We start from the raw sequence: 24,365 nt of genomic DNA on the forward strand, positions 1-24,365 counted from the left end.
AAACCTATTTCCCAGATAATACTTTTCAAATGTCTGCATTTATTCAGAATATCTAAATCAAAAATGGAAGGGCCAGGTGTGATTTATTTTTTTTTCATGTGTCAACCTGGCTAGGCTACAAACAACAATCCTGGTGATATTGTGAAGGTATTTTAGGGATGTAATGAAAGCCCCTAATCAGCTGACTTTAAGTAAGAGTCTATTGGTTACCATCACCTACTGTCAAAAAAGGTGGGAAAATAGGGCAAAAGCAAAGGATTCAAAGTAAGAAAGGTTTTGTAACTGTGAAATCTTCAGTAAATGATTTAACTTCTTTATTCCTGTTTCCTTGTGTTCAATATGAAATTCAGTATGTCTGCTATGAGACACAGTAACTCAGATAAGTATAAAAGCATAAAATGACAATTATTACTAATGTAAACTTTCATATGAAGACGCGTCAAACATTCATCTTGAAGTTCAAAGTACAGATATTTAACTGCTTTTAATTCTAGAAAGTTCCAATCTGAGCAGGTGGTTAAAAGGAAAAGCATAACTGAAAACAGACCTGAAAAGAATGGTGTCTAGAAAAATATTACAAACAGAACAAAATAAGATGCTTAGGGGGAATGTCCAGGAGTATGGTCAGACTAGAAATCTACTCAAGAAAATAATTCAGAAGTTTAGTGTGAGTAAGAGAAGATTAACGGCATGACAAGGCTTTGAGTATATGAAATATAATTTTACCTATGTCCACAAATTCTCTGTTACTCTCTTCTAAAGATGGAGCTTGATGCTCCGCCCCTTGAGTGGAGGCTGGTTAGTGATTTACTTCTAACAAACAGACTAAGGAGGGCAAGATGATGTATGACTTCCAAGACTAGGTCATAAGGCACTGCAGGTTCCTCCTTGCTCTCCGGTGGAGCAAGTGCTGTGGGAGAAACTAGTTGTCATTTAAGAGGACACTCACGAAGCCCTACACGGAGGTGCAATGAGACACTTTCATAACATTCCGGTCTTTCTAGAAAAGATATATCCTTGCCAAAAAGCAGCTTTTCTGACAACCGTAGGTATACATTCTGATGTTCACCTAAAATCATGATGAGGATGAAACAGAAACTTTACAGTGCAGCATCCAAAACTTACCGGCTACCTTCAGCAACTCAGCAAGGCCCAGGAGCTTCGTGGATTGCTTGTAGCAGGTGGGGGACTGGTTAATACACTCCTTGATGAGGCTGACCCGATCAGCACACAATCGCACTAGGAGAGAAAGACAAGCTAAATCAAGACTTGAAACCAGGGGCATCACCAAAGGGCATCATTACCTTCCTAGTGAAAGGCAACCAAATCAAATAAAAACTGTGCTAGCCTCCAGATCAAAAAGGAGTAAAAGACACAATATTTTTTTAACTCAAGTTATTGTTGCTTCTGAATAATGTACAACATGGATCTTCTCTGTCACCAAACTTCTGAAACAGCAAGTGAATGGGCTTTCTGAAGCCAGGAAAAAGTGTCACATTTTCAAGTGCCAGGTCAGGCCCTAGGGACCTTGCCCTTCCCACACTGAAATCCATCCGTTTTCTATCTCCACAACATCACGCCAGAAGTGCTCACTGTTCCAATGTATTAACCCTCCTCCAAAAACTGAAGCGATGCTCTCACTTAAGCTAGCTGTTAGGAAAATAAAACATGTCTGATCATACCAATTCACACTATGAGGTAATTAAGAACACTTAAAATAAAGGGAACAAGAAAAAGCTTTAGTTAAAAAGTATTATGTACATGCTAGGAAGAAATGGTGTTTATTTACTACCTGGGAAGCTGGGCCCCAATAAATACAACAAAAACTTAATGATAGCAGCTGACATTAAAGGAACACGACCTATGTCCCAGGCACTGTTATAGGTGCTTTATCATATTAACCCTACAAGGCAGACCCTTACAAGGCAAGTACCATTATCCTCAGGGGAAGAAACGGAGGTGCAGAAAGGTTAAGTACTTTGGTCAAGGTCACAGGAAAAGTGATGGGACCAGAATTTAACACAGCTCCTTCAATGGTTCTTACACTTTCATTCCTTTACCCATTCCTAAATCCATGGCTATATCCCATTCATCCCATGTTCCCCCAAAACTTCTTCTAGGTAGGCAGAAGGAAGCCCAGGGGTTGGGAGATAAGGAGAGAGGTGGTGGTTTTTCTTTGGAATGGGCTCTTTTTTGGTAAGTCTTTATAATGATTTAATTTCAAACTTACAGAAGGGCTGCAAGAATAGTACAAAAAACCTCTATACTTTTGGCCAAGCTTAACCAATTATTAATAAACTGCTCCATTCACATGTGCAGTCACACATGCATTCCCTCCCTCCCCACATACATATATACACACAAATACATATATGCACACACATCTGTTTTTTCTGAGCTGTTTGAGACGACGTTGCAAATATCATATCCTCTTATTCCATAATATATGAATGTTTGGATCATTTCTCTAAACTTCCTTTCAAATGGAACATTAAAATTTGGTTCTTTGTGTGCTTGTTGCCCTAAGCAAGACATACTACTAATGTTTCAAGTACATTAAATTAATTCGGAGAGTAGGATTCTAATAGAGTGCAACTGCCATGTTAAAATGACTTTTCACTTTATGCATTTTTTGACCCTCTGGACAAGCACTACAACAGTTCTCTTTTATTGCTTATTGTAGGACATGCTACATTATATTTTCAAAGGTGACTTCTCATTTAAATGAATTCAAGATTTAGATACTATTTTGTCTCCATGTCAGGAAGAGGTCTTCAGCAACTAAAATTCCTTTTCAAAATGGAGCTCATGAACACGAAAAGGATATGTGTGCATGTATCTTTTAATAGTTGAAGATCTCTCATTTCCCTGTGGCTCTCACCAGTGTATCTCAAATGTTACTGAAAAGAAAAGACCTACTATTCAGCACACACACAGGTCTGACATACGAATTATTGATGGACTCACTAGCCACATGCCAACACTCTCCTCACCGTACGAGGCAGGGACAGTGCACGCCCAGGACACCACAGGTGTAAAGTATCCATTTCAGCCACTTTGATGAATTGCATCAAAGGTGCACAACATATGTAGTTAATTACGACGCTGTCTGAATTGTGAGGTGTGGAAGGTGATAATACCAAGGTCACTTAACTGACGAGTGAGAAAATGAGTCAGTTTCTTTCTCAAACCATCTTTTACTCTCACACCTCTCTGAGCAAAGTCCAGTCTCCGGTTTATAAATGCAGTCCTGGGCCAGGCCGCCTAGGTTTGAATAGCTGTGTTTCCCAGCTATAGAACCTAACTAAGCAAGCTCCTTAACCTCCTTGCACCCAGATTTCATCATCTGGAAATTGGAGACAACAGTAGTCACTACGTCTCAGAGTACGTATGAGAACTAATAAACACATGAAAAGCATACTTAGAACATAAAAACATCACTCAATAAATGTTATTACTACTGACAGATTCACAGAAATATTAATTAAGTATGGGGCCCTTTAATGAAAGGATTTTCAATGTTTCAGGACTGTCAAGGGAATATTTTATTATTATCCTCATCTAAGGAAAGTGACGTTCAAAGACATGAAATTGTCACAGGTCAGTCACAGAGCTCAAAGTGGCTGAGTCAGAATTGAAACTCATACATCACACTCCAGTGTCACTGTCTTGTTATCAGTATGTCAGTCAATCCAAGTCGGGAAGTGGCCTTATTCCCCTCATTATGTCGGTTCTGGGAAAACAGCACCTAAGTGAATGCTTACTGAAGGAAAGAGGAGTGAAAAGAGAATGAAGAGATGGTGGGAAGGGATGCAGGGAGAATGACACAGCCGGAAGTCCACTCTAATTCTACAATCATGGAGAAAGTCCCTTCAAGGAAAAGAACAATGCCAGCAGGTCCCCAGCGCCCTCACTGCATCCCGGGCACTGAAAACACAGACTTAATCTTCATCAGCAAGTCGATAGGGCGCTTATTAGTGTCCCTGTTTTGTAAATGACAAAACTTAAACACAAGGAAAGGTTAAGATTCTTGTCCAGTTACCAGCAGTAAGTGGGAAAACTGGCTCCAGGCTGGGTTTAACCACAAAAGCCTATTTAGGGAAAGAACCTGGGGGACAACTGAAATATCCTACATCTGCTCATTTGAATAGTAAGAATAATTTACACAAACATGAACACCCAAAATGCAGGGAAAAGCACACACATGTGCAGACACAAACATTTCAGAGGAGACTCATACATAAGGAATCATTTTTACATAGTATTTCTGTTCCTGTTTTCTATCAACTCATTATAATTTAGCTAGTCCCACTAGCCTTCACCTGATGAGACACAGCGACTCCTAGAGTGGAGGCAAAGAAAGCTTCAAAACAAAGTGACAAAATGAACTATTGTACACTGACTACTATAAAAATACCTGGACCACAGCTCTTGAAATGTCAAGTTACTTTGTCCAATATTACTGATGAATACAAACAGCTTAAACTTCAATTGTATCTGCAGCAAAAACACAATGCAGAGTATTCAAAGGCAAAATACCCTCTCCACATCCAGAAGATTTTCTGACAGGCATTCTAGTAAGAAACTCCAAATCAATGTATCAAGCTGGAAAGCTGTCAAGACATGACAGCAAATGTCTTTCTTAGGACACTCCTCAGTCAGAAAACTTCTCCGAAGATACAGCAGGACTGCAGGTTTGGATGCAGATATTTAAACCTACCAGCTGATTGGGCTAATACTGCCAGCAAAAAATAGTGCTAATTGAGCACCACAAAAAAATCAGGGCTCAATTTAGTATTTCAAAGTTCAGCAGCATTTGGGAGACTGCAAGAAAAATTTTTGTTGCATTGTATCAATCTGCTTGGATTAAAATACTAGCTAAAATACATACATACACACACACACACACACACACACCAAAGCTATAATGACTTGGCCTATCAGGAGATATGAGAAGGGCAAAAGTCTCACTGTGCTCTGGACTCTTCCTGGGACCGAAAACTTCAATTAAAAATGTAAGTATTACTAGGGAGGTAGTTAATCACAAGACATTTGAGAGTAAACTGAAAATGCTTTTTAGTAACTGATTCATCGTCACAATTTTAAGAAGCTCTGAGCTCAAAAATTATATGTATGATACAACTAAATACAATTGTCTAGTGATTTAATAATCATCTTAAATATACTTGTTCAAGAGGCTTTGGGACATTTATAATCACGTACAAACTGTTTCCAAACAATGAGACTCAAAGCAATAGTAATACTACCTTTTTCAAGTCTAACAAATTTGTCTGACAAGCCAAACTCTAATTTTCAGTAAATCTATAATGGAAACTCATATGAGAATGTCTCTACTGGCATTCCCTAAGAGATCCACTAAGATCCATCTGACTCAAACCTCTGCAGAAGACAAAGACACCAAGAAATCTACAATAGGCCATCACTGTCCAAAGGTACTGAGAGTTTAAAAAAAAACCAAAAACACAATTTTGGTGAAAATTTACCAAAACCCCGAGAGATGGAAGGAACACACCTGTGCCTCCCCCACCCTTAATTCCAATAATTTCTAGCGTTAAGGATAAAGGTAAGAGATCCCACTGACATCAGGCAAGCATGCTGCTAATAACCACGCGTCCCGCGTCACTGAGGGCACTGAGGTCACCAGGGTGTGAAGCAACAGAAAATCCACCTCCCTGTTGTGAGATGAGGTTCAGGACACTGGGAGACGCACACTGTACCCGCAGCACAAAGGAGACTGACAGGGGCTGCAGCCACAGGCTCGTTTTGGCTGAACTTGCCTGACGTTTACATTGAGGTAAAGATCGTGAGCAACGCTAAGATACCACTAATAACAAGAAGCAGAGCACAGCATAAGGAATAGAGACAGTGGAAATGTAACAGCTGTTTCCAATGTCAGAGGGGTAGCAGATTGACGGGGAGGGGTCCTCACTTTGTGAGCGGTATAAATGATAAATGTCTAACTATTAATCACATTGTTTTGTACACCTGAAACTAATAAATATATATAAATATACTGCTAATAATTAAACTCGAAACAAGAATTTCCTAGCATTCCCTCTTTTAAAATAACAGCACTGACTTAAAGAGTATTCTGCGATTAGCATAAAAAAGGGAACTATTATCATTTAGCGCTACTTCTAAATCTATGTAACTGAAGCAAAACCCAGGAATAAATCATATACCAAAACTAATATCAATCTGAACCTCTCACCCAATAATCCCCAGTTGAAATTATTTCTAATGTTGTTTTTATCCAATAGCCACAGCGCTGTTACTAATATTATTTCTTTTAATGTCATAACTGGGAACTTAAAATAATAAATTATGATAAAATATTGTCTTTATTTTTTGCTTTTGGGTTTCCCCTTAAATTCCATTTGAAAAATGGTGCAGAGGGCAGGATCAATCGCTAATGGATTAAATAAGCAAACGTACTCTTTAGTTTAAAAAAATGAAAAAAGGAACACTAGTAAATTAATACAACATAAGTTAATAATAGTGCAACACCAAGCAGAAAACTCACCTTGCAAAGGCAGGATCTTTACCCCAAATTCTTCAAGACATCCAACGGCATGGATAAGATCCAGCTCCTCTTGAATGGCAGCGGGGCTATCTGTTATCAGCTGTAAGCAGCATCTAAGAGAAATCAGATATATTTTTTTAAAAGAAGAAGTAATACATGTTTGGCTAAGTTGTCTTTCTATATTCAGCAATGTGAAATCCAACACATGTATCAAAAACCTACTACATTCCAACCAAGTACTTGGCTGGATTGTTTCTGTGATCTTACTTAATCCTCATAACAAGCCTATGTGACAGGCAAATGTCATCACCTGCTTTATAAGAGAGCCAAAATTGCATGTCAGGAAGGTGAAGTGATTTGCACAGGGTCACAATGACAGCATGCAATGGCACCATGTTGTGAAGCAAGACGTGTTAATTCTGTGTTTAGGGCTCCTTTCACTGTTGACTCCAAAGGTAATGATCGTGTTAGAAAGAATTTAAAAAAATAGTCAGAATTCAGCTAATTTCCAGCTATTCTTCTAGGAAAAACAGAAACATCTTGATTCAGTGATAATTTTGTCTTCCCCCTCCGAAAAAAAAAAAGAAGAACCTAAGAAACTGCACAAGAGACTTTTTTTCCTGATCAAAAGGGAAGAATCAGTTGGTAATGCAGTCCTGAAATATAGGAGAAAGTCTCTGATTTGCTAATCTAAGAATCTGTGATAGCTTTGGAGTATTTTAAACAAATTTTTAAAAATCCAGAGACAGTATATTTAACAAATAAACTTATTTTCGAAAGTTGCATGTAGAGGAACATGGGAACATGAGTCTAGAAAGACAGTCGAGGCCAGACCACGAATGCACGCTACAATCATGTATCATCAAATAAAGACACTGAGGCCCCCGTACGCACCCATATGAGAGTGATACAGGCTCCGCTTGCTCTTGCAAAACTGCAGAGTTCAAATCCGACGAGGACTAATACACGCTAATACAGGTGTGAAAGGTGTATAACCTCTTTGTAGCAGCTATCAAAATTCTAACTGCACTTACCTCTGAACCCAGGAATTTCAGTTCTAGGAATTTATAATACAGATGAGCTTGCCCAGACATAATTATGAATACTCACTACCACAATGATTTTTACAAAAAAATAAATAAATAAAAATTAAATCAGGTACTAATTAATTAAATTCTATAAAAATCAAGCAATGGAATAGTCCACAAATATCAAAAAATAAGAAAAACCTATATGTACTCATATGGAAAACCTTTAATATAGATCATAAGTGAAAAAAGATACAGAAACGTATGGAGAAGTAATAAGCACTTATTTGTGACTTAAAGAAGAGGGTGACATTTAATATTTTGGCAGCAAAAATAGGAAACTGATCAAAAAAACAGCTGAGGGATAAATTCAGGGAAACTAGAATAAGGAGAAAGACTTATTGTCAATATATACGCTTTCTATATTGTTTAACTATTTTATCTTGTGATGTACTGTCTCCTCAATAGGAAAAATTAGCTAATAAATAATTTCACCAACAAGAATGTATAAGCTATTTTCTATATTTAAAGCAACTGTGAACATTTAAATATTCCAAGCTCACGTGCAAAAAAATGAAACTGGACTGCTATCTGTCATCATGTACCAAAATTCAAAATGGATCAAAGACTTAAGCATAAGACCTGAAACAATAAACTGCATAGAAGAAAACATAGGTACTAAACTTATGAATCTTGGGTTCAAAGAGCATTTTATGAATTTGACTCCAAAGACAAGGGAAGTAAAAGCTAAAATAAATGAATGGGACTATATCAAACTTAAAAGCTTCTGCACAGCAAAAGAAACCATCGACAAAATAAAGAGGCAACCAAGTGAATGAGAGAACATTTTTGCAAACAGTGCCTCCAATAAGGGGCTAATATCCAAAATATACAAGGAATTTATACAACTCAATAACAAAAAAACAACCCAATTGAAAAATGGGCAACAGACCTAAAGAGACATTTCTCCAAAGAGGACATGCAAATGGCAAATAGACATATGAAAAAATGCTCACCATCACTAATCATCAGAGAAATGCAAATAAAAACCACAATATCACCTCACCCAGTTAGAATGGCTATCCTCAACAAGACAAATAGTAACAAGTGTTGGAGAGGCTGTGGAGAAAAAGGAACCCTTATATACTGGAAATGCAGTTGGTGGAAATGCAGACTGGTGTGGCCGCTATGGAAGGCAGTGTGGAGGTTCCTCAAAAAATTACGAATAGAATTACCATATGACCCAGCAATCCGTCTCCTGGGTATCTACACAAAAAACCTGAAAACATTTATACATAAAGACAAGGGTCCTCCAATGTTCATTGCAGCTTTATTTACTGTGGCCAAGACATAGAAACAACCATTTTCTTTTATCAAAGAAAAATGTCCTTCGATAGAGGAATGGATAAAGAAGTTGTGGTATATATACACAATGGAATACTATTCGGCAATAAGAAAAGATGAAATAGGACCATTTGTGACAACATGGATGGATCTTAAGATTACAATGCTAAGTGAAATAAGTCAGACTGAAAAAGCAGAGAACCATATGATTTCACTGATATGTGGTACATATATAAACCAAAATAACAAAAGAACAAGACAAACAAATAAGAAACAAAAACTCATAGACACAGACAATCGTTTAGTGGTTACCAGAGGGTAAGGGGGGAGGGGGATGGTAGATGAGGGTAAAGGGGATCAAACGTATGGTGATGGAAGGAGAACTGACTCTGGGTCATGAACACACAATGGGATTTATAGATGATGTATTACAGAATTATACACCTGAAATCTATGTAACTTTACTAACAATTGTCACCCCAATAAACTTTAATTTAAAAAAAAAAAATTCCAGGCTCACAGGTCTCAATCAGTTTGCTGCCACATTATACACAGGACATCTTTTTCAAATTAAGGCTGTCCTTGTGGGAGAAAAAGGGATGGAATGAAGAGGAAATACAGGCAGTTTAGTTTTCAAAATGATCTCTGAAAACACCTTCCAAAAAGATTTAGGTCAAACACGACTCCCAGTTTCCAAGGTGATTCTATTTGATATTTTCATCATCTGAGAGACAATCCCTTGGGAGAGAAGAAAAATATATACTAACTATTCAAACAACTTTGTCAAGTTCAATAACATGTTTTGAGAAAAACATGATTCTCTCTGTGGTATGATAACACTGAAATATAAAAGTTATCTTTAAGTTTTGCTAGAATTGAAACAACTACATCACTGGGGGGATGGGGTGTGGAAGTAAATCTAAACAGCTACCACAATTCTTACATCAGAATAAATTCCAAATAGCTCTAAAATTTCAATGTAACATTAAGGCATCAAAGTAGTAAGAAACAATATGAAGAACTATTTTAATGGTCTTGGGAATTAAAGCCCTTTCAGAGGATGACATAAAAGACAGAAAGAGAAAAAATAACAATCAATTTTTTATAAAATTTAAATAGCAATTTAAAAGATAAATCATACATAATAAAAACTTGGCAACTCAATTAAAACATTTAAGATAGACAAAGGGCAAATGTCCCTTATGCAAAAAAAAGCTTTTAAGGATCAATAGCAAAAAGATGAACATTAAATTTCCAGTACAACAGGCCAAGAGGGGAACTAAATTCATAGTCCCGAAATTTCCACCTGGAAGGGAATTTTGAGCTTTATCCTAGTCAGGTCCCTGGTCCCTAAATAGAGAGAAAACCATGTGAAGGATAGAGATACCGCCTAAATGTGCTAGAAATTTCCAGAACTTGAATTTTCAGGCTATCCCATGAATCTCTTCCAACAGAAGAGAAGTACAACCTTACAGCTAATCAGCAAAAATGACTATGAGAAAGCATACTAGAAAAAAAGGGGTCATAAGGAAGTTGATGAATATTCATAACACAATTAAGTTTTCTTTCCAGATTCAAGCAATAAATAACAGTGCCCCACACAGCACAGTCAATTTATACTTGTGATGATACATTTTGTAAAGTCAAGAATGAAACCAACAATGGAGTTGGTGCATTCTGGCTCCCCCTCCCTCTTAGGAGAGAAGAGTTCCTCTACCTGGCCAGGTCCATGCAGCTGTCCGTGAGGCTGGTAGAAGAATTGAAGTACTCTCTGCTGGCAGCCAAAACCAAGTCAATGCTCTTGTCATAACTGATCCTGTACTGGGGTTTCCCTTTTGGGGCTGCACTAACGGGGGGATTGACGGAACCAGCACTACACTGCATCAGCTGCCCAGCAAGGTGGATATTTTCGAGGCGACTGGAACACAGAAGGCTTTCTGTAAATATCTGGGAAAAAGAACAAAGTGGAATTAGTGCCTAAACAAAGAGGATTAGATTCGCAACCAAATGAAGGCTCTGATATTCAAATGAAATAAATTAAAAATCCATCCACCCTAGAGGCGGCTGTTGTACAACGTTGTGACTGTACTAAATGACTGTGAAGTACACTTTAAAACAGTTATTTTTTATTGATTCTCACCTCAATAAAAAAAAAAACCCTCTTAGGAAGAAGAAAAAATAATTTAAGTGAACAAACCAATATTAAGCATAATATTTTAATTGTGTTACAATGAAGACTTAAGTAAAATATCTAAAGTCCATTCTCATTAAAAGCAGGATCCATCAGACATACAGTCCCAAACTCAACAGGGCCCACTCTGCTTGAACTATTAACCATTTCAATATTTTAAAAGAAAATCTTTGAATATGATACATTTAATTCCTAACTGCTTAAAGCATCTGCATTCATTCTGATAAACTAAATAGCCAACCTACACATATTATACTTACTCCTACTTATTAAAATTAGAATATACCATATAACACTGAGGTGTTTTTTTCCAATCTGCAAATTTAAAACAAGAGCAGCTGATGGGAGGTATTCATGCAAATATCCTTACATTCTACTAGACAACTAATAGCATCAATTAACATAACATTTTTCTGTAATTGAGATTACTGAGTTACTACAGAAAAATCTGAAAGAGATTCCTTTAAACCTACACTAATAATGTCAACATGTAATGAGCACTTCCCCTGAGAATGCTCTACCCTATGACGCCACTGTTGAATGAGGACAGCACAGAAATAGATGAAAAAACAAGAATTTCATGAAGAAATGAGAATTTCTTTATAATTAATAAGACTACCCAATTTTCATAGGATCCCCTTATTTTGACTGTTTCTGGGCTTCCGGGGAAGGTAACTTTAGACTGGCCTTTGCTGAAATTACTGATAAGCATAAAATGATTAATATCTATGAGGGATCCGCTATAAAATACAAATTGCGACAGCAAGTGTATTATCTATGAGCAACTCTAATCACTTTTATCTGACAGGTGAAAATGGCTTACTCCAAGTGACCCAAATGACTTAGATGCAAGTTTCTGTACTCCTTCAGTTTATTCAAGTAAGGAATAAGGAATCAGTCAATGCTCAACCCTGAAAAGCACAATCTCACTCTAAAATTTAAAAGGTTTTGCTAAAATGAACAATACAGATTTCTGCTCTATAGGCTGCATAACATTTCCAAAATTGTGCCATTGAGCTTTCAAATTATTTTCCAAGAATGGTCAAAAGGCAGTAAGACAATATAGCATAATTTAAAAGGTACTAAAATAGTATTTAAAAATATGTTTGCCAAATCTGTATTACCTTCTTATAGAACCGTTTCAAAACTGTTATAATATGCTTTCAAATATGTTCTCAAAAAAGAGAGACTAATGGCCAGAAGTCATTAAAATATCAAAGCCTAATAAGGGATTGAAATATAACAAAAACAATGTGGTATATCAAGTTGTTTGTGACATTACAGAAGTGCTAGTTCACGTGTAATATACTTATTACCAATTTTTCAATCAGAAACAGAAAAATTCCAAAATAATGCCACTCCAACTTAAAAACATTACTGAAACATACCTAATAACTGTTAGGTTTTGGACCCCATGTGCATATAGTTTTTTCTCCCGAGATTAGATTTTGAGTTTTACGTTAGATACAAAAGGGGAAGTTATCAGTAGCTGTACGGGTCTGAGTCTGTAACCGTAAATATAAATTTTATACTAATTCAAGCGTGTAAAAACCTTAAGTCCAAATATAAAAACATTCATTTCTCAACAGTCTACATTAGTGTTGTTTGTTAAAATCACTTTCAATTAAAATATCAACCTATTTTACAAAGTAGAGACTCATTTTTGTAACTGTCATTTTATCAGTGGGCCATGCTTTGTAGTGTCATTGCGTAGCAATACCAGAAATATACTACACTATTTTGTATGTAGCTTATTTAATTGGAAAATTCAAATGAGAATCCTTTTTATACTTAAAATGGGTTAATCTTTCCATACAAACTATGAGAAGTTTGGAGGTAGTATATATATCTCCCAACACAATGATTAAATCCCCGTAGGCTGCACTCCCAGTCCATTCACCACCACCTTAGGCATCCTCTAGGCTCCAGGCATGATCATACGCACTGGGGAATACAGGCATGAACGTGATAGGATGGTGTCCACCTGGGAGCCCGTGACCAAATGGAAGAAACACACAGAAATAAGTAACTGCATTTGAAAGAAGGGCTGCAATAGAGACAAGTTATATAGAAGGACTGTTGAGGGCATACTAGAGGGCACAATTAGTGAGCTGAGTCCTGAAAATTATCAGCGATTTTCAAATAGAGGAAAGAGGAATATATTCGGGCAAAGGGCACAATGCATGCAAAGTCACAGGAAGACGAAAGAGCATGGTGCATGGAAGGACTCATGACAGACTGATGGGAGCACTGGAGCACAGGGGTAGATATGGTGGAGAGGTGAGAGTGGACAGGAGGCTGGACTCCGCTGTTGCTTTCTATGCCACGCTAAGAAGTGCAGCTATCTTCTGATGGCTGATACTGAATGAGCAGCAAACTTTAAGGGGAGTGTCACGAAAAGGTCTGTTTTAGAAGAATATTCTGAATCAGGGTAAGTTAGAAAGAGATGCGGAAGTAGGGAGACAAAGGATTGTTGCAATTTAACAGAGATGCAGACAGATTTGACACTTTTCTCAGGGACATTAAATAAGTTTTAGTGACCACCAAAACCGTGGAAGTGAGAGGACTCAAGTATGATTCACAGTCTCCTAGCGGAGGATTAATCCACTAAATAAATGGTGTTACAGTGAACAAACATAGGCAAGATAGGAGGTTGGGTAAGAAAGTTCTCAAACTACAAAGCACTACTCAATTACCAACTATTATTCATAGTACTACTAACAGTGCAGCTTACGGTCATCACTTTTGGATGCCACAATCTTGAACCACAATCTCTAAATCCAAAGACAGTGAGTTACACAGAGTTACCTGGTAGCAAGCATCAGAATCCAGACACGTGTACACATTCTGCTGCATAGTTAACATGTCTTGCAGCAACATTCTCCACTGAGACTCACTAACAGGAGGCTGCCTGGAAGGGGGAGGGGGGAAAAAGAAAAATAACATGAAATCTCTCTCTTCGATTGGCCAAAAGTAAAACAAAAAACTGGTACCGCCATTCTATATGCCACACAAGCTTCCAAATCATCAACAGGAATCTATCTTGTTTGAATTTCCAGGCATAAACTTGGGATTAAGGACAGAGGGGAAAGCCGGGCAGCTGTGCATCCATGCTCAAGAGGCTGCCAACGTGGTGCTGTCGGAAGCTGCCTACACACAAAGCTGGAAGAGCACTGAACGGAAATGGCAAAGGCAAGTAATCTGTGAGTTTCTAGGGTAAGATGCAGCATAGTAAGATAAAGCAGCTGTGGAGACAGAGAATTAGTCTCCAATTCCACCTTCATCTCCCTGCAATCTTCAGCAGGGGATCTTCTTAACTGCGAGTCCACATGCAGACCCATGGGGCAACCGCAGGCCAGGCATGGCATCCGACTGGAGGCTGGCAACTGCTCAGCGGCAGGGGAGCATCAGTTGTTCCTTCCAGGGCCAGTCCTTGCTGTAGCCCACCAATCCAATGAACAATAGATCACCCAATGCGGGGATTACCTTCTTCCCGGGTGACAGCCTCCTAGGGGAGGTGCAGGCATGGTCCTTTCTGGCTTAGGAAGAAGCGTCATGCTCTGCACTTTGTTCCCTCAAGGACATTCCTGGGACCACACTCAGGAAAACCCAGAGCATAAAGCCTCTGTCAGGTGTCCTAGTTCATCTACAATTCCTCCAGGAGGGAGGCAAGGTACCAGGCAGGGGTCAGTCCTGCACGAGCAGCGAGGCCTATGCAGTCTAGTTGATCAAATACCACTTAGCACTAGCACCCCGGGTTAGAGTTAGAGAAGTGGTGGTGCCGCTTCTCCTGCAGCGGGGGAAGGGGCTTTGTTAACAGTTTCACATATTAGCCGCATGATTCTGAGCTAGTCATTTAATACTCCTGAATTTCAGATTTTCCTCACTTAACATGCATCTTACAGAGTGACAAGGAATGGATGAGATTATGTTCCTCAATATGATAAAAACAAAGTCAATTACCTGTGCAGATTTAAATACATTTTTTTAATTTCTCTGAGCTTCAGATTGCCTTTACGTATATTGTGAGGATTAACTTAAACAAAAATATATGAAAAGACACTCCCTCCATTTTTCTGGTAGAAAATATTCAATAAATGTGAATGAATGAGTCTGAAAGTTACAAAAATATTTTGTTTTTCTAGAGTCACATCCATGATTACTACCATTGTCTAGTGGGAGGAACACTGTGCTATAATTCTGTCTCTTTCAAATGTTCATCTTTGCTAAATATATGTGGGCTTCGAATCATCATTTATGCTCACTTTCTAGTCTTGAAGTTCTACATAATCATGAATCTCATTGTTTGAAAAGGGCAGATTTCGTTTTGTTCTGTGTTTGTCAAATACCAAATGGATGTTTCTTTTCCATGCATCTTTTTCTTTTTTATGTGTTAAGAACAGGGCAAATAGACTGTTTGTGTATAATAACATTGCTGTGGGAAAAGCCTGAGAGAATTCTAATCTTCAGGACGTTTTCACCTAAAATTTTTAAAAAGCATATGCTTCATTTGCTTATAGCTTTTTATATTTATTACACAAAATGAACAATTACTTCCGTGCCCATAGGCGATAAAGCATAAAAGAACCTATTTTTTCCACCAAACACACACACAAAAACTGATATAGTTGCAAGACCTCCAAGATAATCCCTGAAATGTTTCCATGAGTTAGACCCCGGTATGTGAACTCTGTGGGTGGGCTTTAAAGAATCAGATGGCTCTTTGAGATTTGGCTGCAGAGAAGTGGCAAAATGCTTGATGAAGTGCATGTCCACCTTGCAGCTGCCTGACGGAATCAGACCGAGGCACTGCCTAGCCAAACGCAAGTTCTCATGGCCCAGCTGTTCTTCTGGAAGCCATCACCACCAGCACAGATGGTATTATTGTTTTCTCACACATGGCTAGCCATAAGTACAGGTTCTAATTAAAATGAATTATAAGACATTATTTACAATGGCCTTTTCAGAATACATTCAGTAAATAAGAACCAAGAATAGAACTTGAAGGCACTGGGCAAGGAGTTTACAAATTCACAGAGAGCTTGATCTCTGAATACAAACATTATGGATGAGTTACAGTTCTGGAATGAAAGTGTATTTCCCAGGGAGAAATAGTATTGCACTGGAGATGTTAAAACTTGACTTGTGACAGATTCGATGAAATCTGCCACCATTTAGAAAATGCGTAAGAATAGTCTGTAGGGCTGAAGGCAAAGCTATTGTAGAACACATGAAATAAGATTTATCTCAAATTGACTACTTTAAAAAAAAAGAAGAAGCCATTCTCTTACATATTTGCAGCAAGTAGAACACCATGGTAGAAATTAACTTCAAAGACTTCAGAAGTACCCGAGGGACTCAATGGAAAGATGGTAGTTAACCGAGTCGCAACGGCAAGTCTTTCTTATTGAAGAGTAGGTTCTAGAGTAGTTACATGACCAGAAATATTGACCATTTGTTTATAGTTGCAAAGAAATCTTAAGACTTAAGTTGCCAAACCTTCTATATTAATCATTTAATAATGATTGAGAAAGAACCATGGCTATGTAAGGTCTCCTTTAGATGTATAGTGACTACAACACTTGCCCTGAAGAAGCATATGATCTAGAAGGGAACATAATGACACGCGTCAATAACTAGAGTACACTGTTGAAAGAGAGACATAGGAAGAGAGACGGGGATGTTTTAGGAAGGAGAGTGCCTTGAAAAAGCCAAGACTGGTTGCATTACATAAGCAATTTACCAATTGCTGCTCCGAAAGGCAGGAGTCGTCTGGGAGGTGTAGTTTATCCATCTACCCTCTCATGGTGTTATTGCTTGAGGGCAGGTCTTATGGGTATTAACTCCCTCATAATCCCAGTGTAACTAAGCAGCACCTGGCAGCCTGGCTCTCTCCAAATCACATCTTGACAGAAAGGCCCAACTTACATGCTGCCTACAAGAAATGCACTTCAAAAACAAAAACAAAAATTAATTAAAAGTAAAAGATAAACGATGCTAATGGGGAAGAGCTATGAACCCTGCTATATACCAAAAAGTATATCATGCTAACACCAATGAAAAGAGAAAAATTAATAAAAGGCATACAAATTGGAAAGAAAAGTGGCAAAGCTGTGCCTATTCACAGATGACATATCTGCATATAGAAAATCCTATGGAATCTGGCAGGAAAAAAAAAAAAAAAAACTATCGGAGCTAATAAATGAGTCCAGCAAAACTGAAATATACAAGATCAATATATCAAAATTCAATTGTATTTCTACACACTAGGAATGAACAATCCAAAAATAAAGAAACAGTCTCATTTACAATACTACACCCAAAATAATAAATTACTTAGGAATAAACTTAAAATAAGTACGAGACTTATACACGGAAAATTACAAAGATCATTGAAAGAAATTAAAAGACCTAAGTAAATGAAAAGACATCCTGTGTGCATTGATTAGAAGACTTAATATTGAGTTAGGATAGTAGCACTCTCCAAATTAATCTATAGATTAAACATAATCCCTATCAAAAGTCCAAAAGACATTTTTGCAAAGATGACAAGCTGATTCTGAAATTCATATGAAAATACAAAGGTCCTAAAATAGACAAAACAACTTTGAAAAAGAAAAACAAAGTTGGGAGACTAAAGTTATCTAGTTTTAAGACTTACTATAAATCTACAAAACTATAAAATTTGACTAGAAATGGTAGGAGAAAATCTTTGTGGCTAAAGTATCTTAAAATGATGTCAAAAGCACAATCAAAAAAGAAAAAACTGATAAACTAGACTTCATCAAAATTTAAAAATGTATGCTCTTAAAAAGACCCAGTTAAAAAAATGAAAACATAAGGCACAAACAGGAGCAAGTCTACACATATCTAATAAAGGACTTGTATCCTGAATATATAAGAACAGTCTCAAAATCAGTAAGAACAAACAACTCAAGTTTTTAAAATGATCAAAGAAGATATATAAATGGCAAATAAGCACATAAAAAGATGTTTGACATTATTATTCATTAAAGAAAGCAATTAAAACCAAAATCAGATGCCACTGCCTATCTATTAGAATAGCTCAATTTAAAAAGACTGACCATACTAAGTGCTGCCAAAGACGTGGAACAACTGGAACCCTCCTACAAGATTGGTTAGAAAATAAAATAGCACAATACTATGGAAGATAGTGTGCCAGTTTTTCAAAAAGTTAGCCAGGGTCATGTGGTAGGTAGGTCCACCTACCATATGACCTGCCATTTCACTCTTACGGATTCATCCAAAAGAAATGAAAGTACATGTCGATACAAAGATGGATACGTGAAATTCATAGTGTTATTTATCAAAGCCAAAACTCAAACCAACCTGAATGTCCATCAACAGGTGAATAAACAAAGTGTGATGAATTCATACAATAGAATACTATTCAGCAAATATAATGATAAATTACTGATACTACATGGTATAACATGGATAAATCACAAAATAATTCTTTTGACTGAAAGAAGACAAAGAAAAACGTGTGTACTACATAATTCCTTTTCCATAAAATTCTAGGAAATGCAAAGTAATATATAGGGACAAAAAAGTAGGTCATGGGTATTCAGAAAGGGAATGGGAATGTGACTGGGAAGCAAGAGTAGGGAGGGAATTATAAAGGTGCAAGAGAAAACTTTTACGACTTATGGATATGCTTATTATCTTGAATTTAATGGTTTCATGAGTATATACATATATCAAAACTTATCAAATTCTACACTTTAAATATGTGCAATTTATTGTTGGTCAATAATAACTCAATGAAGTTTGAAAAAAAAGGAAAAGTGCAGTGCTTATTTTTAATCATATACAAGTATCAATTTTATTACTCACTTCCGACCGGTGTGTCTGGTCAATCTAACCATCAGCTTGCGTGCCTCTTCTGAGCTAGACTGAGTGTTTTTAACAAATGAAATTGGTTTCTCAAGTCCATGTTTCTCCAAAAGCTCTGACACACTGTAAGTTAAAGAAAAAAAAAATTTAAGTCTTGCTGCCACACAAAAGGTCTAATAATCTTAAATATACAAATAGCACGTAGGTATTTAGTATTTAAAAAAAAAGCACAGAGAATGCCCCAATTTTACATATTATATTAATTCTCAGCAAAAAAAAAAAGAGTAGCTAATAATTATATATCTAATATTTTCTTCCCTACTGATTTTTATTATAATATACTTGGGAGAAGCAGCATATTAAAAAAAGCATGACATATCTTTATCTCAAAATCTTTTAGTACAATTTTCCTGTTCTCTAAAAGCATCAAGTCAATAAAACAAGTCAAGTCTATTATTTCAATACACAGCTTTAACTGTTAACAATCCTACTGAGTATTTTGTCATAGGCAAAGCTGCTAGAAAAGTAAAAAGCAAAGAATTTTATAGTTGGAGAACCACAGAAATATCATAAGGCTCAATCTCCCTCAAGAATCCATTCTATAAAAATACAGGGTATGTCACACACTTTCTTGGTCTCATATGAATCTTCTTGAGATATCACATTCCATTATGATCAGCATCATATATACTCATACACCTGGGCTGTCTCCCCAAATCTCACATTTATGAATAACTACTACCATGTTTCCCCCAAAATAAGACCTAGCCGGACCACCAGATCTAATGCATCTTTTGGAGCAAAAATTAATGTAAGACCCTGTCTTATTTTAATATAAGACCGGGTGTTATATAATATAAGACCAGGTGTTATATAATAAAAGATTGGGTATAATATAATATAATATAATACCAGGTCTTATATTAATTTTTGCTCCAAAAGACACATTAAAGCTGATGGTCCGGCTAGGTCTTATTTTGGGGGAAACATGGTACTGGAATTATAGAGAGGCTGGACAGAATTCAGAAACTCTTCATAAAAGATAGGTTTCATGGGTCATGACCATTATGTATGTTAAAACATTTATCAACTATTAATGGCCATGCAGTGGAACAGGAACAGCAAGTTCTCATTTTAAAAGGTCAGTAAATTAAGTTCAACAGTGAAAGGCCTGGGTATCATCCAGAAACCTACAGGATGTTACTGTGTCCTTGAGGCATTGAAAGCACACGTGACTATGAGGCTCACCCATACTTACGCCCAGAACACAGGGTAAAGACATTGTGTTCATTTTTCTGTACCTCTTTGAAGTAGCTCTTCTCAATTTCATTAGGGAAGCAAAAGTAACCATGCAGATTTACAAGGAATTAATCTTTAAAAAAAGGAATGACTCCATATTGACTTAACCCTGTAAGCTTTAGCCAAATTATGCTCAATTTTTCAGAGAGGGTGAAGAAAGGAGAGACACAAGCCAAGCTATAATAGGAAATGCTTGATTTATTAAACATTTTCCAAGAAAAAATACTATGTAACTTTCAGAATATAGACTAAAAGAAACAGGCTAAGTAATAATAAATAGAGGTCCTAAGGAAATTAGACAGTTAATTCTTTATTAAACTCACATGCTATGGTACACAAAAATATGTTTCCTTAAATACAACTCAAAATATATTTACACTGAAGTCCTTTAACTTGCATAAAATTTTTAATTAGTAGATTCCAAATTATTATACTTTACTATATATATTACCTCTATAAAGTGCTATTATTACCTATAACTTCATATTGGACGGACAAAGTTTATTATTCCTAAAATCTTATTTTTATACAAATATTTAAAAACTATACACAAGCACAATTATGTACACATATAAAAATAAATACTAGTAAACATTAAAGACTTCCTAAGTGGCAAATTGGGAAATTTCAGTCTCCGAGAAAGACAATTTAATTTTTCATTTTGACAGTAAAAGAATATTACTACAGAATTACTTGAAGGCTCCAGTGTAGTTTGCTATGATCCAGATATACAATCAAATGTATTGTGCCCAAAAAAGCAAAGTTAGGAGTGTAATAAACATTGTTTGCTGATAGATGCAATAGTTCCTGCAGAAACTAACATTTCTTGTGCACTTACTATGTGTGAAGCACTTTAAATGCCTAATCTAATGTTAATTCCATAAACTCATGAGTTAGATATTAGACATATGAAAACCCTAGGCTCAACAATCACACAGCTAGTAAGTGGCAACATCTAGATGTGACCCCAGGTCTACCAGTTTGTAAAGTCCATGCTCTTATTACTCTAGCAGTTTGTAAAATAAGCCAGTAGAACATTTGTTATTAAGAAAATTCACCCCCATAGTCAAACATACACAAGGTCAAACGGGACATGACTAGTAGACATATTTGAAGGCATATTTCCTGGACACACCTCCTCAATCAGCATAGAGCCACATAGGCTGTCATTTTTCTCACCTGAGAATCTGTTCCAGTTGGTCTACCATGTCATGAAGAGAAGTAGTTACCTCTGTCTTTTGACTAAAAGATTAAGAGAAAAAAAGTTAAAATTATGTTTTGAATTAAACTCAAAACTCACCTAAGTGAAAAACAGGTATGATGTTTCCCTTATACTCAATACGTAACAATTTTACATTGTCCAAGTAAAATTCCAGTCTTATCACCTGAGCTCATTCAGCCTCTTTCATTTCTCAAGAGATTAAGATAAAAAAATACTAGAGTAGAACAATATTCTCTATTATAGATTAGCAAGATATGGGCAACAATTTTCTAAAGAATTTGAAGTTCAGTTCTGCTAAAAGGCAAAAAAAAATGAGTTATAAATCAATTGCAGTCTTGTTTCTCAGAAAGGTAAGGGGAAAACCATCATTTATTTCTGTTCTCTTAACCAATGAAACAGATAAGGAAACCTGGCCCTGCACGGTGGCTTTCTCCTAGGCCTATCTACACCACCTGTGACCCCCCACCAGGAAGTTTCCATTAGGATTCTAAATAATCAGGGGACTTCTTCATGTTATGTCATTCCCTCTGCATCCACTTCATTATGAAAGAACCAGGGAGAAGTAGAGCCATCAATAAGAAGCAAACCCTTTCTGAGGAAACAAGTGGATAGGGGACTAATGGAAACATTATCATGAAAAAGATCATAAACTAATAAAAACATGCTGGTAGAACAGATTTTATATGGCACAAAGCATATACGAGTGAAAGCACAGATTTGGCAGGAAAGGTTAGCAACTGCTATAAAAGCCCTCTTCTGCCCTGTGCCACTCTGTGTTCCAACCACAGAGGGAACACTCCCAACAAAGAACTGCTGCCCTGACACTTTCAGGTGCCTTCCAACCGATGAGCCACCTGGATTCCAGCAAGATCTTAGGGTTTTAGTAATAAAAAGATCAAATAAAATTCTTTGTCTGGACTTGAAAATTAAAAATGACCTAACTTCAGCACAGAAGCACCATTATTTTTTAAACCATAATCTGTGTTTGTCTAAATCTATCTGGCAGTAATTTAGTGTAATTTACTAAGACATCTTTTTAAAACAATTTTAGGCCTTGGACTGAGTTGATAAATTAGGGTATATTCCACTGAAAGTCTTTCAAAAAAACATCATTTGTCAGAGCTAACTGCCATTAACATACTCATTCAGGAATAATACTTTTAAATTGTCATTTTATAGTTGCACAATAAACTTGTGTCATTGATTTTCAAGATACAGTGTTCTTCATTTGTGAACTGACATTCACAAACATAATGACGAACAATTTTTTTCAGCCAGATGGAATATGCTGCCTAGGTAAGATACATAAAAATTTAATTCAATTAAAGAAGTGATTGCTCATTTCCTAAATGGCAAAACAATACATAGCTTGCCGTTTGGTAAATAATCATTTAACCACTAAAAATAAACAGCTAATCACTGGGAGAATATGAATTGACAAACTTGACATGAAGAACAAAGAGAACCACAGAAAATATTCTGAAGCCCTATATTATTTAGAAAACTGCAATTGTGAAATACAATCATTAAGAAAGAAATGGGGTGACCGGATGGCTCAGTTGGTTAGACCACGAGCTCTGAGCAACAGGCCTGCCGGTTCGATTCCCACATGGGCCAGCGAGCTGCGCCCTCTGCAACTAGAGTGAAGACAATGAGCTGCTGCTGAGCTGCTGGGCGGCAGGATGACTCAGTTGGTTAGAGCGAGTGCTCTCAACAACAAGGCTGCCGGTTCAACTCCCGCATGGGATGAAAACGGCGACTGGACCTGGAGCTGAGCTGTGCCTTCCACAACAAAGAATGAAGGAAAACAACTTGACTTGGAGCTGACGGGTCCTGGAAAAACACACTGTTCCCCAATAAAGTCCTGTTCCCCTTCCCCAATAAAATCTTTGGGGAAAAAAAAAAGAAAGAAGGAAGGAACTGGGACAACAAAAGAGTATCAAGCCATTCCCCGTATTTACAAAAAAAAAAAATCTGTTAGATTAGAGATCATTATTCTGAAGGTAAAAAGGCTATCAGCCACACACATACAAAAGAGGCAATTTTTTAGACTACACACTTTTGAAAAGAAATATACTAATTTCCTGTCATATGTATATAAAAAGTGTTCATTTAGTATCATCATTCTACTGACACCATCACTTTCTCCTCATGGTAGGCAAATTACTGTTTAAAAATTAATAGATAAACTCTAATTGATATTTATACATATTTGACCTTACTAAAAAACAAAGTCTCATACATTTATTTTTAAAAATTATAATGTCAGTTGGAAGTCAATGATTTTTACCTAGTTGATTCAGGGACAACAAAGGAGGCCTCAAGCTGACAGAGGCAAAGTCAATAAGAAAAAATATCTATAATGAGTGCTTGCCTTTAGAAGTCAGGTATGAAAGGATGGGCAAGGTGAGAGCCAATGGCTGTTTACCTATTAGGTTGCTGCAAAAGTAATTGTGGTTTTTGCAATTACTTTTAACCTTTTAAACCACAATCACTTTTACACCAACCTAATATAACAAGTCTTCCAATTTCTTGACTTTAACTACTCCATACATTATTTATAGTTAAAAATTAGAAGGGGATTTATGTCCCTTTGGACTCCCTGGCTTTAGACCAACAGTACCTCCTCATCCCCACCAATTTGTTTTTCTCTATGATAATGACTTTTCAAAGTGAAGGGACTAGTTGTACATCTCACAGACATTTGTAGAATGTTTCACATTCTGTATGTTATCTGGCTGTTTTCTTCATGGCGTTATTTAACTCATTCCCCTATTCCTTGCATTTACTTTAAACTAGAAATTTGACTTAAAGGATTGATTAAATTCAGGGTAAGCAATTTTACTTCATATTGTATCTTACCAGGAGGCAAATAATGTC

The 24,365-nt window shown here is 36.7% G+C and overlaps 1 protein-coding gene across 2 annotated transcripts in view; it reads right to left on the reverse strand.

The window, feature by feature from the left end:
* Positions 1 to 24,365, reverse strand: part of NBAS (NBAS subunit of NRZ tethering complex) — a 269,220-nt gene that overhangs the window by 123,670 nt on the left and 121,185 nt on the right. For both annotated transcript variants that reach the window (XM_019751941.2, XM_074331709.1), the window contains 6 exons: positions 21,443 to 21,505; positions 18,965 to 19,087; positions 13,916 to 14,018; positions 10,634 to 10,863; positions 6,545 to 6,657; positions 1,126 to 1,239 (listed from right to left, as the gene is read on the reverse strand). In XM_019751941.2, the coding sequence (XP_019607500.2) occupies positions 1,126 to 1,239; positions 6,545 to 6,657; positions 10,634 to 10,863; positions 13,916 to 14,018; positions 18,965 to 19,087; positions 21,443 to 21,505 (746 nt within the window). The remainder of the gene's footprint in view (positions 1 to 1,125; positions 1,240 to 6,544; positions 6,658 to 10,633; positions 10,864 to 13,915; positions 14,019 to 18,964; positions 19,088 to 21,442; positions 21,506 to 24,365) is intronic.

The sequence above is a fragment of the Rhinolophus sinicus genome, linkage group LG05 (genome assembly GCF_036562045.2).
Source record: "Rhinolophus sinicus isolate RSC01 linkage group LG05, ASM3656204v1, whole genome shotgun sequence".
In the NCBI taxonomy this organism is placed as follows: Eukaryota; Metazoa; Chordata; class Mammalia; order Chiroptera; family Rhinolophidae; genus Rhinolophus; species Rhinolophus sinicus.